Below are 17,105 nucleotides of genomic sequence, written 5' to 3'. Positions count from 1 at the left end.
ATTTTATTTTTCAATCGACGTGGTTTATATTGTGTGCGTGAGCACGCGCTGTGTGTGTATTGCGGTGATCATTGTTTAGTTTGTCATCATGCCAGTTTGAAACGCAGTTAGCCTTGTCTCGTCTTTGCGATTAAGCATAAGGAACAATAAGACAAATGAACTGCTCCAGCTTTCATGGTGACATTATTGTGACATTTTCAGGCCTATTTTCCACAAGCTGAGTGGCTTTCCACTGTTGTACAACATGGACGGATACTCTTGAGTTGCTCCAGCTGGAACCCCTCTAAAAGCCCCTTTCCACCCCTACCCCACCACCCCCTGCGAGGGTCCTAAACGCGTTCAGTGTGTGGACCAAGTCGCATGTTCAAATTATTGCAATCAGATGTTGGATACGGAGAAATAACCTCATCGTTTCCTCACCGGCGCCCCTGAAAGGGAACGCCAACCATGGGGGGGTGGGGTGTACGGGGTGGGTGCGCCGCATCCGGACGGTAGCGTGATGCTACAGGATGTGCGTGCTTAACGCCATTGAGGTGCGCTAAATGGGCGGCCGAGCCTTTAATGCGAACAATAAGCTGCTGCTTTCACATGCGTCAGAGGGGGGGGGGGGGGGGTCAGTCTGTATGCTTGAACTCTAAATGTAGACTTATCCATGGGCATGGCTATGATTCACTAAACCAGATTGGGGGGGTGCACCAATTAGAGATTAAAGGTGTATTGTCGGTCATATTTTGTAACGTGGTCAGGAGTTTTTGCTTCTAAAAATACTTACATTGGTCTTTTTGGTTGATTTTGAAGGTGTGTGCAAGGGGGGGGTGCGTCAACACGTGTTGAAAAGGGTGCATGTTTGGCAAAATGTTGTATGGGGGTGCGCAGATTGAGGATGCACAAACACTACTTTAGGGTGTGTGTGTGAGGGAGAGTGTGTGCACCAAATGGGTGCGCCAACTCTGTCAGGATGTTGAAATGAGTGTGCCACAAAATAGACTGAACATTTTTGATGGTGTGCACAGATGATAGGTGGTGCGCCAGGAGTATGTGTAAGACATTTGTGGTTTATGAAAGACTGGCGGGGGGGATATTAGGTGGTGCGCTCAGTTGATGGGGTCAACTCTGTCAGGATGTTAAAGAGCGTTCACAACCGACTGCACTGAACATTTTTCAGACTCTGTGCGGATGAGCAGCGGTGTGCCAAATTTTTGCAAAGGTGTGCTGGGACATGTGGGGAGGTGCCTTTTCTGTCCAGAGTTTAAGGGGGTTTGATAAGGTCAACTAAATGTCTTCAAGGGTGTTTGTTGGGGAGAGGGGCTAACTGTCAGCATGTGGAACGGTGTGCACGGCTTCAGAAAGTCGACAATTGGCGCACCCCTCTCTCCCTGCATACCCCCGCAATATTTTTTTGCACAACGTATGAGGGGAGAGATAGGGAAAGTTGGTGTGCTGACTCAGCATGGGGGAAGGGGTGCGCATCGTGGAAAGAGTGATCTATGGAATGAATGTTGAACCCCACTTAACAAATCAGCTGCTTTGTTTTTGTCAGGGTTTGAACGTGCGTGTGTAAAAGTCTCCTGAACGGGAAACTTGTTTCAGTCTGTCAGCGTGCACGTGTGTGTGCGCGCGTGCACGCGTGTGTGTGTGAGGGAGAGGAATAGCCTGCTGGTCCCAGCAGCCTTTATAATTGCGAGCGGAGGGTCGTGGCGTTTCAATGAAAGCTGAGCCTTGGGACTGCTTGACTGACTCGGCGTAGCCTCGCATCTTTTTTTTCGGGCACCTGCACTGGACTTTGCCGCGCCCCTCCTTGCATGTGATGGTTCCCCACTCTGGTGATGCCCAGTCCGACCGGAGATAGGAACCGCTTGCGGAGACTCGTGCGATAGATTGGAGAAAGTCCTTTTGGTCGTCTTCGCGTCCACCTCCAGGATGGCTTTTTTGCTGCTGATCGTGCTGTCGGCGTGGACCTGCTGCGCGAGCCTCGGATACTGCGCGCTGCTCCGAGCCGAGGCGGATTTTACGCACGCGGTCGAGCGGAGACACCCGGTGGCGGGCGGCACGGTAGCCCCGCTGGTAGAGAGAGACCGGGAGCGGCTGTCCCAAGACACGGTGACGGAGCACATGCACATGCTGTACGACAAGTACAACAAGGCGGGATTCGCCTTCAAGGACGGGAACACGGTGCGCAGCTTCAAGGCACACTGGGGTACGTAGACAGATGCACAAAACAATGCGTTGAACAAAAGTCGCCGTCCACAAATGTTCCAAAAAATTGATTTGTAATTTGAATTGAATCCAAATTGAATTGATTCATTGTAATAATAATCCACCTCTTGCAGCTTTTTGCCTTCGCCAGTAAACTTCACTCATCTTTTTTCTCGGATTTTTAGACGTATTTGTAAAAATGACACATCACCAAGGCTTAATTCCCCTGCAAAACTTTAAATCAATTTTCGACTTTATTCACCTGAATTGGATTTATTCTTTTGAATTTAACGTGACGTTTTGTTAAAACAATGAAAGCGTGAAGGCTCCGTTTGCTTTGCCTTTGTTGGCTTTTGCTGCCCCCTGTTGAGTATTGCGAGATATGCACCCACTTAGAGACACCCGCTTCTCTGAAAGAAGTGAATTTATCTCCTATATTCACTTACAATTTAGCTACCAATTACCAATATTATTGCCTCCATTTTCATTCTTATTGTAAAATGTGTAGGTAGGTACATAAATGGCAAATAGCTTGGGAGGATATAGGAAGCAGAAATGTGGCCAGCCGGTTGGAGGGTGGGTCGACTCTTCAAAGATTTCAAAGTGGGTTAGTACATTTTAGAGCGGTTGCATTGAGCCCAAATTTGAAGTTCTGGTTTCTCTTATCTGGTAGTCTCTTATCAGCACAATTTTCCTTCCAGGCGTGATCAACAGGAAGCAGCTTCAGATCTTCAACCTGACGTCACTCACCAAGTCCGAGGACGTCCTCTCTGCCACGCTGCACTACTACATCGGGGACCTCCACAACAGCAGCGGGTCCTGCTCCAGACCCCAAGGCTGCGTCCTCCACGGCCCGCGCAGGCACAGCCACATCCACGCCGTTATCTGGAGCTTCGCCCCTGAGGTGGACCGGATGAGGACGCTGGGCCAGTTCCGCATCAATGTGTCCACGCGCTACCGGGACTTTATCTCCTGGCAATGGAAGGACATCACCCGGGCGGTCAATCAAGCCAAGGCACACCACCAGCTCCTCATTGGCATCGAGGTGGCCTCACGGGGACCCCGGCCCTGGAAGGAGCTCCTGGCTGACCGCTCTCCTTATATCCTGGTCTACGCCAACGACTCGGCCATCGCGGAGCCCGAGAGCGTGGTGGCCACCCTCAGGAGGAATCCCTCGGCGGAGGAGCCGGGGGAACGGCAGAAGAGCTCCTCCAGGCCCAAGCGCTCCGTCAATATCCCGCTCCCCCTGCAGAACAATGAGCTCCCCGGACCCGAGTACCCCTACGAGACGGCCGGCTGGGACGAGTCCAGTCCCTACGAGCCCTTCCAGAGCAAGCAAGCCCGACGGCCGCCGCGGAAAAAAAGCCGCAAGAACCCGAGGCACAAGATGCCTCTGCTGCAGTTTGACGAGCACACCATCAAGAAGGCCCGGAAGAAGCAGTGGAACGAACCCCGGAATTGCGCACGCCGCTACCTCAAAGTGGACTTTGCCGATATCGGCTGGAGCGAGTGGATAATTTCTCCAAAGTCTTTTGATGCCTACTACTGCGCGGGATCGTGCCAGTTCCCCATGCCCAAGGTGCGACTTTCTGCTGGTCTCTCTCGTTGGGACCTGTCTGGCTTGACCTTGCCTTCTCGTGTCTCAATCGGTCATCAATGTAAAGCATTTGTCAACTTCTCGGATGACACTTGTCAGTCAGTAGATGTCTCGCGAGGTCTAAAAGATACGGTAGGGAACTAAGTGGATCTCAGGGTCGCTCGTCGTGTTTGTTAGATTGGTCTCTACCACTCCTTGTGATGCTGAGGGTGTTGCTCGCGCCCCATACCCATGCTGGTACATCTCGATGGGGCCAAGCTTTCTTGACTCCGCCGGTGACGCCGCTCTCCAGTTTCGGATTTACTTGACAATCCGAGATGCGATTTCTGCGACCCGCCTCGCACCGAGCAATGCGGCTGGTTTAGACGCAACTGGACTAGCACAGAGAAATAGTTCGCGTCGTGTGCCTAGCAACTAGCTGCAAGGCTAAGCAACACTCGCCTTGCGGTGGCTTTAATGAGTATTCTGCGTCACCACAGAAGTAAATGTTAGTGCTGTCCCAAGTGGCTAGCTTATGTTAGCTTTCTATTTGGGTCGGTAGGTCCTCAAGTGGGTAGGCCAACTCGTAATAACTGTTGGGGTCTGGTGCCCCATGCCTGGTGGCTACATAGTAGCATTAGTGATGTCACAAAAGTGGCTAAGTGGATGTTGTAGGTGGTTGGCCTGGTAGATGAAGAGGTTGGTCTGCTGGTTTCTGGATTGGCTAAATTAGCACAATAGTTAAATTAGCACAAAGTGGTTGGTAGGTTAGAGTTGCAACGACTAACCACCTTTACCTCATGTCACCATGCTAGGTGTTAGCACTACTAATGTCCCACGTTTGATTAGAAATATTCCGATTTTGGACATGTGCTGAAAAAAAAAGGTACTTGTGCTGCTGTGTTGGGTCGTTTTCCATCACTATTGAGCGGTCGGGATCTCAGTTCAAAACATTAGTCAATGCTTCCACAGATCCACTACATATAGCTTCATGCTAACAGCCACTCTTATCATTATGCAAACGGCAAAGATGCCATCAGCAACCAAAAGCTCCTCCAAGGCATCATGTCATATTTCCATTTAAGAGATGTGCATAAACACAAAGGTGCTTCCCATCTGATAAGACAGCAAACATTCGAAACGTGGCCGGAATGCGCACCACTTAATTCACTCCCTCTCAGTGGTCCCGGCCTTTGTAGTGCGGCCTAATTGTTTCCAGGAGCGGCCTGTGGCATCCGCGCTCCTCCTCGCCTGCAGGGGTTGCTGTTTTAAAGAGTGGACACCCCCCCTTTCAAAGCGCCTCCGTCGGTGGGAAAAGACGCAGAAATCCACTGGCAGCATTCCACAACCTTGAGTGGAATAGCGGGAACGCTGGCAGGCAAAAACACGTCAAAGGTTGAATGTTTAAACGCAATCGATTTGGCGCACTACTTCTACCCTGCGCTCACCCTTTCATCATTTCTGATGTCTTATCGTGAAATCAAGGAGGTTCCAATGCTCTTAAACAAAATGTGTGCGAAATGCCTCGTCACTAACGTATTTCTCGCGACGTGCGTTGTGCTTGCAGGCGCTGAAACCTTCCAACCACGCCACCATCCAGAGCATCGTACGGGCGGTGGGTGTGGTGCCCGGCATTCCCGAGCCGTGCTGTGTCCCCGAAAAGATGTCCCCCCTCAGCATTCTCTTCTTTGATGAGGACAGGAACGTGGTGCTCAAAGTGTACCCTAACATGACGGTGGATTCGTGCGCATGCCGATAGCTCCCTTGGCACACTTTTGCCCTCTGTCACCATGGAAACAAGTCATCTCCTGTTTTTTTTCCTTAACCCTGACAATGAACCGGACTAACTGGGCATTGGAAGCGGGGTGCATTGCGGTGAGGGTCAGGGTGAAGAAGGAACACTGAAGGCTAAATCCCTCTGTTGGGTCGCACCTCTTCACATCCTGAACTTTAGAAGCCACCCCCCCCCCATTCCGCATCCACGGCAAAGTTGATGTACCCCTTCCAGACAAAGCAAGGCTGCGTGAGAAAAGAATCCAAATGACCTTTAAAAACACACTCCGGGGCATGCAAAAGTTGACCTCACCTAAGACCGTATTTCCCTATCATTGTATATCTTTATTGTAGAAGGGGGTTGTCTTAGTTTTTCAAGGGGGCTCTCAAATTTCTTTTTTTTTTTTAAAGAAATCCCGTTTCATCACACAAATATGATCATGTGGATGTCAAAATGACTAAAAACCTTCATGCACAACCCCAGGGAGGTGCATACCACCTTTGTCTCGGTTGTTCAGATTTATTGTATCATCTCTTGGATTGCTAAATTCCTCATCTTCTCACTTTTTTAAATCCATCTTTTGATTTCATGCAATGCCATAAGCCATCACCACTCCCCCTCCCTGATAAATAAATAAATGAATCACAAATGAATAAATAGACACCACGGTGTCGCACTGGTTAGCACGTCCGCTTCACAGTCCAGAGGGTTGCATGCATGTTCCCAAAAAACATGAATGGATGGATGGGTAATGAATAAATCAATCAAATAAAAAGCCATTTAGCCAATGAACCAAACCAAAGCAAACAGCTTTGAAGCCATGCACCCTCTTCAACATCCTCAGCTGGCGCACCCCCACTTTCTTTAGCAAATGAAGACATCCTCAGGTTGTATTGAAAGCTCAACATCAAATAAACTATTTATGCAGACTTCTCGTACGCGCGTTCCCTTGTACATTTTGCTGTGCTGACTGTCTGTTGGCAAGTGCCTTTGAGTTTTTTAATCTTGGGAATCCGTTTGTAATGGAAAGCTAAGATTGTGGAATTTACTCTTCAAAATATATGAATATATTTCAAATCGTTTTGATATGTCAGAGATATTAATTTTGTGTCAAATGTTTTTTTTTTTTTGGTAACTTTTATATTTTGTACTTTTTGTTCGCATTGCATGCCACACTGTGGTCTTTTTGTTTTCACTTGTGGAAATGTTAGAAAACGCTTGTACAATAAGCTCGCTAACGTATATTTGTATATGGAAATATCTTGAAGCTATTTATTTTTGTCTATCTGGCTGAGGGGGCGTGGCCTTGGAAGGAGGTATGCGGGCTTTAATAAGTGATGGACATTTGACCTTTGACCCCCCGACACGAGCAGCGCTGCCAACTCGCCAAGCATTCATAGAAATGAATAAAAGTTTGCAGAAGTCCACACTCGCAAATCGTCCGATGTGTGTATGCTAATAGGGAAAAATGTCCAAAAACAAAAGTCCTCAAAAACTTAAATTGGTTTGAAAAAAAAAAAAGATTTGCTTGTTTTCTGTTTTTGTCTTATTAAAAAACATGGGTGTAGAAAAAAAGAAAAGCTGTTTTCATTGTGAGAAGCAAAGCCTGATTATTCTGCAAAAACTGCAATCATTTCTGAAAATAAAGCAAAAGTCCCCAGCCGTTTCACTATGTGTCTGTCATGGTTTCTGTCTGTGTGCTTGCCCCTCCCCTGCTGTGTGCCCATGATTAGTGTGATCATTCTCACTTGCCTCTCGTTACCTGTCGTGTATTTAAGTCCTGTCTGCCCCTCACTCCCCGTCAGATCATTAATGTCTTCGCGTCCTTTGTTGCACGTCCCTGTCGGTTAGTCCTCTTGTTGTTTTGTTATGTCAGTTTGCCAGGGCTGTCCGTTTGTTTTGCTGAATAAACCCTGGTCCAAGCTGCATTTGGTTGCCCTGCTCCACCTGCTCTCGGTTTTAATTTCAAATCTTTTTTTTCTGTAAATATTTTTCATTTTATTTTTTTTCTTTCATGAAGACCCATTTTCTTTGTTCAAGAATTTTTCAAGAGCACACATCGTATTTTATGACATTTTTTCCCATTCCATTTGCCTGATGCAATCCCATGAAAACTTTTATCCAAGTGTCCAGCAGTCTTTATTTACAAAACAATCCATTCTGACGGTCGGGGAACCAAAAGAGGCTAAGCTAACTAACGTGAGGCACACGCTGTACTTCCACAAAGTCACCACATCTCAAATGATGATGTTCTTGTTTTTCTTATGGCCAGATGGAACTTTTGGAACGGTCAAGACGATGATGGTCGGAGCTCAGAAATCGGCGTCCCATCCCGAGAGCTCGTCAGGAGGGATTTTGTCATCGGGGGGATAAACGTCAAAGTAGCTGTGGTCCAGAGGACCTGACACCTGAAAGACGACAAAAACAAGCAAGGTCAAAACAAGGTCAGCTATTGTCCATTGACGCGCTTGCTTATCTTTAGCTAGTCTCAAATCAAGTTCTGATGTTCTAGAACGTTTGTGCTCGCTCGCACCAACCGCTATTCGGAGTTGTTGGCAAGTCTCCCCCCTTGTGAATCGGAACTTGTGCCAAAAGCAGCCAGTCCAGCCAGTTCTTTGTCTTGAGTACTTTGCAAAGTGTTGATGGCGGACTTACGTGTCTCTTGAGGGGCGACGGCAGGGTCTGAGCCTTTAGTCCCGCCCAGTCGAACCCATTGAACCACCTGCACACAATCTTACTTTCAGTTTGCGATACGAACATCTAATAAAATAAAAACTCATCTCCTAATATACTGCGAGCTGTTTTTTCATCACGTCAAAATATATGCTAGTTTACCTTTTACTTGGCAAAATTTCTTGTAGTTCCACAATCTTTTTAATTACACGATCTCCTAAAAATACATGTGATACTTTTTTCTAGAAGGAAAAAAAAACGGTTCCAAAAGATAATGATTTTTTTTTCCTCAAACAAAATGTGATAAGAACAAACAAAGAAAAAACAAACAATGCACGTGACCTGTGCTTGTTAATGTCGCCGATGCCGCCTTTCATGTTTCCAAGCCGCTCAGCTGGGTTCACCCTGAGGAAGACCAACCAGAAGGACAAGCGGTTTACAGGGTTGTGTGTGTGTGTGTGCCGTGCGTGTTGGTGCTTGAGGAACCTGCAGAGCTTGCGTATGAGGTCCTCAGGCCTCTTAGCAATCTTCTTGGGGAAGTCCATCTTGTCGACGCCCTTCAAGATGTTGGTGTAGGTGGCCATCTGGTCGCTTCCTGTGAATGGGGGGCTGCTTGCCCCAAGCAGGAAGTAGTGTTTGTTTGTCTGTTGGTTTGTTGAGCAGAATGTTTTGAAAGGCACACCTGCCAGTCAGGAGCTCAAACACCAGGATGCCCAGGGACCAAAAATCCACACTGAGATTGTGGCCCTTGTTGAGGATGATCTCCGGGGCCACGTACTCGGGGGTCCCGCAGAAGGTCCATGTTTTCTGACCCCCACGCATCTTCTTGGCAAAGCCAAAGTCCACCTACGGAGATGAAAGGTGATCATTTGGTGATGTGCTTCACAGATTCTCCACTTGGCTTTATTTTGCCTTCAGTCACGCCTCGTCAACGTTAACCGTTACCGGTCACTCATTAGTCAGCTAGTGAGCTTGTGTGCTTTAGTGCTGAATGCCACTTTGGGCCGGCTCTCAGCATCTAAGGCGAACCAGGCACTCACCTGGGGCGCCACCTGCTGGAGAGGGCGCCAAATTGCTGTTACAAAAAAAAAAAAAACGCTGGTGATTTACACAGAGTTCTGATTATTAGATGCATCGCGATTCAAACGTGAACGAATCTGAATCGATCCATAAATGTTCATTTGAGTTAAATGTTCATTTGAGTTAAATATGTTCAACTTGGGTCAGGGTTTCAAACTGCGGTTAGGTTTTCAAAGTAGGGTTTCAAAAAAAGGTTAGGGTTTTATACAAGGGTTTCAAACTAAGGTTAGGGTTTCAAAGTAGGGTTTCATACTAGGGTTAGGGTTTCAAAGTAGAGTTTAAAACTAGAGTTAGTGTTTCAAAGTAGGGTTTAAAACTAGGTTTAGAGTTTCATACTAGGATTAGGGTTTCAAAATAGACTTTCATACTGGGGTTAGGGTTTCAAAGTAGAGTTTAAAACTAGGTTTAGGGTTTCAAAGTAGGGTTTCATACTAGGGTTAGGGTTTCAAAGAAGGGTTTAAAGCTAGGGTTAGGGTTTCAAAGTAGGGTTTTATACTAGGGTTAGAGTTTCAAAGTAGGGTTTAAAACTAGGGTTAGGGTTTCAAAGTAGGGTTTAAAAATAGGGTTTAAAACTAGGGTTAGGGTTTCAAACTAGGGTTTCAAACTAGGACCAGGGTTTCAAACTCGGGTTAGAGATTCAAACTATGGTTTAAAACTAGGATTAGTGTTTCAAAATAGGTTTAGAGATTCAAACTAGGGTTTAAAACTAGGGCTACGGTTTCAAAGCAGGGTTTCACACTGGGGTTAGGGTTTCAAAGTGGTACAGTGGTACCTCGAGGTATGAACTTAATTGGTTAGCAATCGGGTTTGTAAGTAGAAACGTTTGCAAGTAGAAATAATGTTTCCCATAGGGATCAATGTAAAAGCAAATAATAATTCAAAGTGAAAAATTGGTTCGTAAGTAGATGTAAAAAAATTGCGAGGCTCCGGTTCGTATCTTGAAAAGTTCGTAAGTATAGGTACCACCGTAGATGGTTCTTAATAACCAGTCATGTTCGGGACATTTTGGCTTGCGCAAGCTTTGCTTTCAGTCCCCACCCCCCCTTAATTATATTTGATCACTCATTGCTTGAATCATCGCCCTGTTCCTTGGAATGTACGACATGATCCGCACTTGGCTGTGCTTTGCCCTCAGTCTCCTCTTGGATCAAATTCGTCTCCTTAACCAGTGATGGTCAGTCGCTCATTGGTCAAGCAGATTTGTAATAATGGCAACACGCGCTAAAGTCGTCCACTCACCAGTTTGACGTAACCCTCGGAGTCCAGCATGAGGTTCTCCGGCTTGAGATCTCGGTAGAGGATCGCCTTGGGGTGCAAGTACTCGAAGGCCTCGGTCACGCAGCCCACGCAGAACTTGGCGGTGGGCTCGTCGAAGCTGCCCCTGAGCAAGATGGCGGAGCGCACCGGCTCGGTCAAAGCGCAAACAAAGACCATGTCTGGACCTACCTGTCTCTCAGAAGACTCCAGATTTCTCCTCCGAGACACGCCTCCAGCAGCATGTAGACGTATTTGTCGTCTCGGAATGTTCGGAACAGTCTGGAGCGGAGGAGTCGCAGAGTGAACGTCAAAGAACCGCAGAACATTTGAGCCTTTTACAAGACTTTCTCCTTTCGTATTTATTTAACTTTACAATAGAGAAACACTGGTCCGTTTTGGAGCGCAATTATCCTTTGTCTTATGTTGTTGTGTATATAAATGGATAAACAGGCAGGAAATTGAACAAGGCGCCAGCGTATTGTCATTTCTTGACAGAGTTCAAGTCAGTGACCATCTGGCTCCTGATTCTTGTCAGTGCAAATATTTGTACGAGCAAATACGAGACGAGGTCCTGACCGGACGACAAAGGGCGAGCTGGCCTCGGCGAGGATGCGGCGCTCCGAGTGGATGTGCTCCTCCTGCCGGTTGTCCACCACATGCTTCTTCTTGATCACCTTCAGCGCGAACGTCACGTCCTCGCCTTTCACCTTCACCTGATGGAAAGAAATACCATTTCATGTCAGGACCAGTTTGGAAAACAAAAGGTTTTTCCCAACAGGTGTTTCCAACCCACCCCCACCCTCCCATGAAAAGCAAATTATGGCAGTTTGGCTGGTACATGAGACAACAATAATAGGGATGACTTCTTTGCGAATGAAAGAGCTTGTTGCATCTGGGCGTACCAGTTCTACTCGGCCAAATCCGCCGACGCCGAGTGTGGCGACGACGTCCATGTGGTCGAGCGGTCTGGACGGCGGGAAGGTAGCGGCCATTTGCTTCAGGCGGAGCACGTCGGGTGGCAGCGTCTGACTGGGGTGCCGTGAGAGCGACTTCCTGCTGGGGACGCCAACCCTGCTGAGCTTACAGCGGCAAGCGAGAGAGTGTCGTACCTGGCGTGGCGCTTCATGTCGTCCCGGTCTAGCGTAGCCACGTAGCCCTGGAGATATTTCTGGAGCTCGTCGAAGGTTCCTACCGTCTGGTTAAAGGTCCTGTAACATCAAAATCCCCTTTTCGAAACCTAACTCTAGCTCCAAACCTTCATTTTAAACTCTGATCTTGATTTGAAAATCAAATTCCAATCCTGACTTTATGTCTGAACCCCAATTTGAAAGCCTAAACTCGGAACTTGTTGTGTGGCATGGTGCAATTGACTCACTGTCTATCCATGAGGAGGCACTCCAATCCGTCGTCATCGGCAACGATGTTAGCGGACCTGACGTCATCGCTAAAGCAGGCGTTAGCATTAGCAATATTTCACTTTGCGTTGGCGATTAGCTTATGTGGAAGCTAGCGGCTACCTGATGAGTGCCTTCTCTCCAAAGTAGTCGCCCTTTTGCAGCGTGTTTATGACCTGAGGACTCTTGTGGTCCTCTGTAGTCTGGGTCACCTTCACCTGCGAGATGAAAATCAGCTTTTAATCCTGGTAGGGTGTTTACAAGAAGCAGGCAGTAGTAGCAGTACCTTTCCTTGAGCGATGATGTAGAAGGTGCTGCCCTCTTCGCCCTCTCGGATCACATAGTCGCCCCTGTTGTAGTATTCCTGCAAGGAAGGCAAAGGTAAGGCAACAAGGTTAAAAGAAATTTTGCCTCAAACTTCAACCCATGCCTTAAACCCTATTTTGCAACCTTAAACCTAAATTTCAAAACCTAATAAAGCCTTACCCTTGTTTTGAACCAAGGTCACTCTTTACCCAAAATGTTAAGTACCCTTACTTGAAACACTTGCTAATTTGAAAATGTAACCATTGTTGAAAATCGTATTCCCTGTCTTTTTTGAAACCTAAACCTTATCTTAAAACCCTGACTTGAAACCCTACCCCACGCTTCAAACAATTTAAAACCTAAACACTGACCTAAACCCCAATATAAAAGGCTCATTTGGAACCCAACCTGATCCTTCTAATAAATCCCTCTATAATCCTATCTTTTTGTCTGTTTTGAAACCCTCGTTTGAAACCCTAACCCTCAGGTCTATGTCCATATGACAGGTTTGATTCCTTCATTAGTCAAACAGGAGGCACTTGTTGATGCTGAGTGAGAACCTTACCACCTCCAGACAGTCCACAATCTTGCTGATCTTGTCGTCGGGCAAATCAGCCAAAAGTGACACACTGATGGGGGGAAAAAAAAAGTCAAACCAAGTTCAAGCCACATCTGCTCCAGATCTGGCTTCAATGTAAACATAACTTGTAATATCTAATATCCAATAACACCCAGTTGAAACCCTAACACTAGCTGCAAACCCTAACTAACCTATCTTGATACCCTCATTAAAAAAACAAACTTGTTCTAAAACCTTCATTTGAATTACAAAATGTGTTTGAAACTCTAATCCAGACTTTAAACTCGAATTTTGTACCCTAAAGTAGTTTTGAACACATCACTTAAAACTAGGACCCAGTCCTGAAACTCTAAAACCAGAACATTGTCTTGAAACTTCAAACGGCACTACTGTTGTCAAACCCGAATTGAAAACCTAAACTCTGGCAGAAGTGTTGGACTGATGGAAATTTTAAATTAAAATCAAATTAAGTTTAGTCTTGATCGAATCCAGATTTGGCTGCAGTGTGAACACAGCATTTCAAATTCCATTCAACACCTGGTTACAAGCCTAGCTAGAAAGTCTCTCGAAACCCAAAATTTAAATCATCAAGGCCCACTGCAAGCAAATTGAATCCAGATTGGCTGCAGGTTTGCCCGCAGTGTAAAGGTAGCATGAAAAAGCCAACTTGGTTACAACCCGAAGCCTAGCGAGCTAAGCCTGGCACAAATCAAACCCAAACTATCAAAGCGAATTTTTGCCACCGTAACATATGTCCTGTGTCATGAAACCTGTTCACATCAGGGGATTGTCCACCATGAGGTGCCCTTTGAACCAACCTGCGCAGGAAGTGTCCGTACTGGTGGTGGCGCGTCTCGGCCGTTCTCCGCATGATGTTCTGGAAGGCCTCGCGCTCCAGAGCCCACGTGCACACTCTGTTCACAGCTTCCATCGGGGGGAAACAAAGGCGTTTTGGGAATAAAGGGACGACATATGTTTTAATTTTCCTTGTCTGTTTTGGCACGCGCGCGCACAAGACAAAACCTATTTGTGAGCAAATGTCTTTGATTCAGACCTTTCACTCCTGTTTTGAAGCAGGTGGTGTATCATTTTTCAATCCAATTTTGAATGAAAGAATTGAATGCCTTTGCCTTTCCGCCTTTGACATAAGACGCTCAGCCAATCTTGGCAGTTCAGCAAGCTGGCGTTAGCCTGAAAGCGGAGATGAGGTTTACCTCGCACGGAGGCGGTGCGCATGCAATTGTAGAGGATGGCCAGCTCGCCGAACGCCGTCCACGCCATCATTGACGACACCAGCGAGTCCTCTTGAAACACGTCCAACTTTCCATCTGCGTGTGCAAGTGGGAGAAAGAGAGACAACATAGATTATTGGATTACACACACACATATTACACTATCACGCATCACAACCATGCTTTGATAGAATCGGTTCCTGTGTGTGCTTTTATGTAACGTGTGTGTCAACGTCTCTTGTCAGGGGACAGGGACACGGACAATTGAAATAAGCACGCTAGGAACAAAGACTTTTGGAAAAATAAGAACTTTTCTTCACTTTAACTTTGCTCAAAATGGCGCGTCAGGAACAAGAATAAAGTGGTACCTGCCAGGACAAAGAGGTGGTTGCCAACTTCTCCCTGCCGGACCACAAAATCTCCCTGCTGGTACTTGCGCAGGAACATGCATTCCACGATGTCTCTGAGCTGCTGCGGCTCCAAACGCTTCAGATACTGGTTCCTGTTCAGGGCCTCCACCAACTGCTTCTTCACACTATCACAAAACAGAACACACACACACATACACACAAAAAAATGCCACAAATACAGAGGAGTTAGATGGCGACTTTGGCAAGCGATTATTCGCCCACGTCGGCGCGACTCAACATTTCTTTGGCGTCTGCAAAACAAGATGACAGCAAAAGTAAATGAAAAAAAACAAAACAATCATCACAGCTTTGGCGGGAGGAAGGTGTCGCTTCCTGTGTGCTAACGCCACTTGTGTTAGCCCGGAGGTGGTCCACCATCTGGCACAGCCCGTCTGGAGGCAGAATTTGGGGAAAGCACTTGTCAGGAACAACATTCTTAAAACCACCGTCAGGAACAAGGACTTTGAGAATCGTCCCTCACAGGAATAAGTGATTAGCTTCCCTAACTTGTCTGGGACAAGAACTTTGCTTAATTCACCTGTGTGGAGCAAAGACTGGTGTATCAATACTCAGGAACAAGAACGTCATCAGTCAGGAACTATGACTTTCCCTCGCAGGAACAAGAAGTCTGTCAACGTCACCTCTCAGGAACAAGAAATCTAGAAAAATCCCCTGGCAGAAACTCAATTATTGGGAAGTTGCGTGTCATAAACAACAGCTTTGATGACGTTCCCTGCCAGGAATAACAACTTCACTAAAGTCTCATGTCAGGAGCAAAAGATACAATAATGCATCCTGTCTGGAACAAGGACTATACTAATGTCTACTGTCGTTGATTGCATCTGAGGCGTCTTACCTGGACTCTTTGGGTACTCGGGCTTTGTCAAAGGAGAACTTCGGCAGGTGGTTACAGTCATAAGTTCTGGATGTCGGTTCTGCAGACACTCCCGCTTTGGCGCCCTTCCTCTTATTGAGGGTCTCCTTGATACCGACTCCTGGGACCCCGGCGGCCATTCGGTCTCCGTTCTGGTTTTGTACCCCATTCTGCTGCTTTTTCCGCAGCTCCTGGCTGAGGTGCATGAGGGCCTGTTCCTGCGCGGCGATTTTCTCTTGGAGACTTCTGACCACCTGCTCTTTGGCGGCCAGTTCCTGGTCTTTCCCTCGCAGCTCCTGCTCCAGCTGGTCGACGCGCGTCGTCAGAGAGTCCGGCGAGGGCCTCTTGGAGCGCTTGGCCTTAGCTGAGCCGTTTCCCATCCTTGGAGAGCGGGAAGAGGAGCGTCGAGATTGGAGGAAGCCCAAGAAGAAGAGCGCGGTGTGGCTGTCATCCATAATTCAGAAGGCAGCAAGTGTCAGGTTGCACAATCAATCGAGACTCACAAGCACGCACGCACACACACACGCACTTACTGACAAACAAACAATCACAGAGGCAGACACTGACAAACATATACATACATAGACACACACGGTCACACAAAACAAAATCACACCCACAGACAGGCAGAAACATTCTCTCTCTCTCTCTCTCTCTCTCTCTCGCTCTCTCTCTCACACACACACACACACACACACACACACACACACACACACACACACACACACACACACACACACACACACACACACACACACACACATACCTACACACACACACTACAAATAAACACATTTACGCTCGGACAAAACCCACACAAGAAGTCAACCACACACAAGCGCAAGTATACACAAAGGCAGACGCACGCACACGCAAATTCCACAGTGAGTGATAATAAGAGTGTAATTGTTCCTCCTTAGTGATACCCGCTCCCCCTCGCGCTCAACATGCATTTGAGCCATAACTTTCTGATGACGTCAAATGTCAAATTTACACCGACGTCAACAGAACTACGTCACGACCACACACTTAAGGTGCCGGGGGGGGGGGGGAATAAATAGCGGCGGCGGCACCAGGGGCGTGCTTGCGCGGGGTGTGCACGCATGCAACTCGAAGCCGCTTCTTACCTGACGAATGACGAGGTTCGAGTCCGAATCCCGCGCTCGCGACGAGACGGCGCGCTCCATCCGCTACCGCACGTCTGTCTCCTCTTGTAGTGTTGGCTCGTGAGTGAACGATTCGTTCAAAAGAACGAGTTTCTTTTCAGTGAACGAGAATGAACAAATCACTTCCTAAAGTGATTCGTTCTTTTTCAGTTCATATGACTTCAACCAGTAGGTGTCGGTAATGCCCATTGAAGCCGGTGCCACCTCGCCGTAAAACAAAACGAAGAAGAAAATGACGTAACTTCCTGTTCACGAACGAGACGTGAATTGCATTTTTAGAATCCCTAACAGTGTAAGGGGTTGAAATGGGGCTCCACTGCTGCTCACGACCATTGGGACTTTAATTTATAAAATCAAGATTACCCAAAGAGCAGCATAATCTCCCCGTTTTTGCATAACGGCGCATCCCTTCATGCAATAAAGTTAGCCGTTAGCTTGGAGAAAACGCGCATAAAAGAAGTGGTGTTTCAGTGAGTGGTTCTTTCTTTGCTTGGCAAATCGTAAATCTACATTCTGGCTTACATAGTTCACGCCAGGAGACGCAACACATTCACTGACTGATCCGTTGATGCACGGGGGGAAGGAAG

The 17,105-nt window shown here is 47.1% G+C and overlaps 3 protein-coding genes across 4 annotated transcripts in view; 2 read left to right on the top strand and 1 right to left on the bottom strand.

The window, feature by feature from the left end:
• Positions 1–17,105, top strand: part of LOC119127193 — a 665,522-nt gene that overhangs the window by 174,607 nt on the left and 473,810 nt on the right. The gene's annotated exons all lie outside the window — the stretch shown is intronic.
• On the top strand, positions 635–6,330 carry bmp3 (bone morphogenetic protein 3). The gene is made up of 3 exons (XM_037259092.1): positions 635–2,197; positions 2,898–3,775; positions 5,340–6,330. Exons 1-3 carry the CDS (start codon positions 1,921–1,923, stop codon positions 5,529–5,531), a joined length of 1,347 nt encoding a protein of 448 aa, XP_037114987.1. The 5' UTR covers positions 635–1,920; the 3' UTR covers positions 5,532–6,330.
• Positions 7,662–16,591, bottom strand: prkg2 (protein kinase cGMP-dependent 2). 2 transcript variants are annotated; one of them, XM_037258989.1, is made up of 19 exons: positions 16,480–16,591; positions 15,335–15,796; positions 14,437–14,603; positions 14,051–14,164; positions 13,655–13,760; positions 12,822–12,885; positions 12,237–12,314; positions 12,074–12,168; positions 11,932–12,000; positions 11,666–11,764; positions 11,459–11,612; positions 11,133–11,269; positions 10,746–10,835; positions 10,539–10,680; positions 8,902–9,065; positions 8,706–8,828; positions 8,562–8,624; positions 8,202–8,268; positions 7,662–7,954 (listed from the first exon to the last, which is right to left on the bottom strand). In XM_037258989.1, the coding sequence occupies exons 2-19, from the start codon at positions 15,730–15,732 to the stop codon at positions 7,859–7,861; spliced, it is 2,226 nt and encodes a 741-aa protein (XP_037114884.1). In that variant the 5' UTR covers positions 15,733–15,796; positions 16,480–16,591; the 3' UTR covers positions 7,662–7,858. The 2 variants fall into 2 exon arrangements, with proteins under 2 accessions (XP_037114884.1, XP_037114885.1); XM_037258990.1 differs by having other exon boundaries at positions 11,459–11,609.

This window comes from Syngnathus acus, chromosome 9, assembly GCF_901709675.1.
Source record: "Syngnathus acus chromosome 9, fSynAcu1.2, whole genome shotgun sequence".
Classification (NCBI taxonomy): Eukaryota; Metazoa; Chordata; class Actinopteri; order Syngnathiformes; family Syngnathidae; genus Syngnathus; species Syngnathus acus.
The sequence above is the reverse complement of the archived record's forward strand: the minus strand, read 5'-3'. Positions and strand labels throughout refer to the sequence as shown.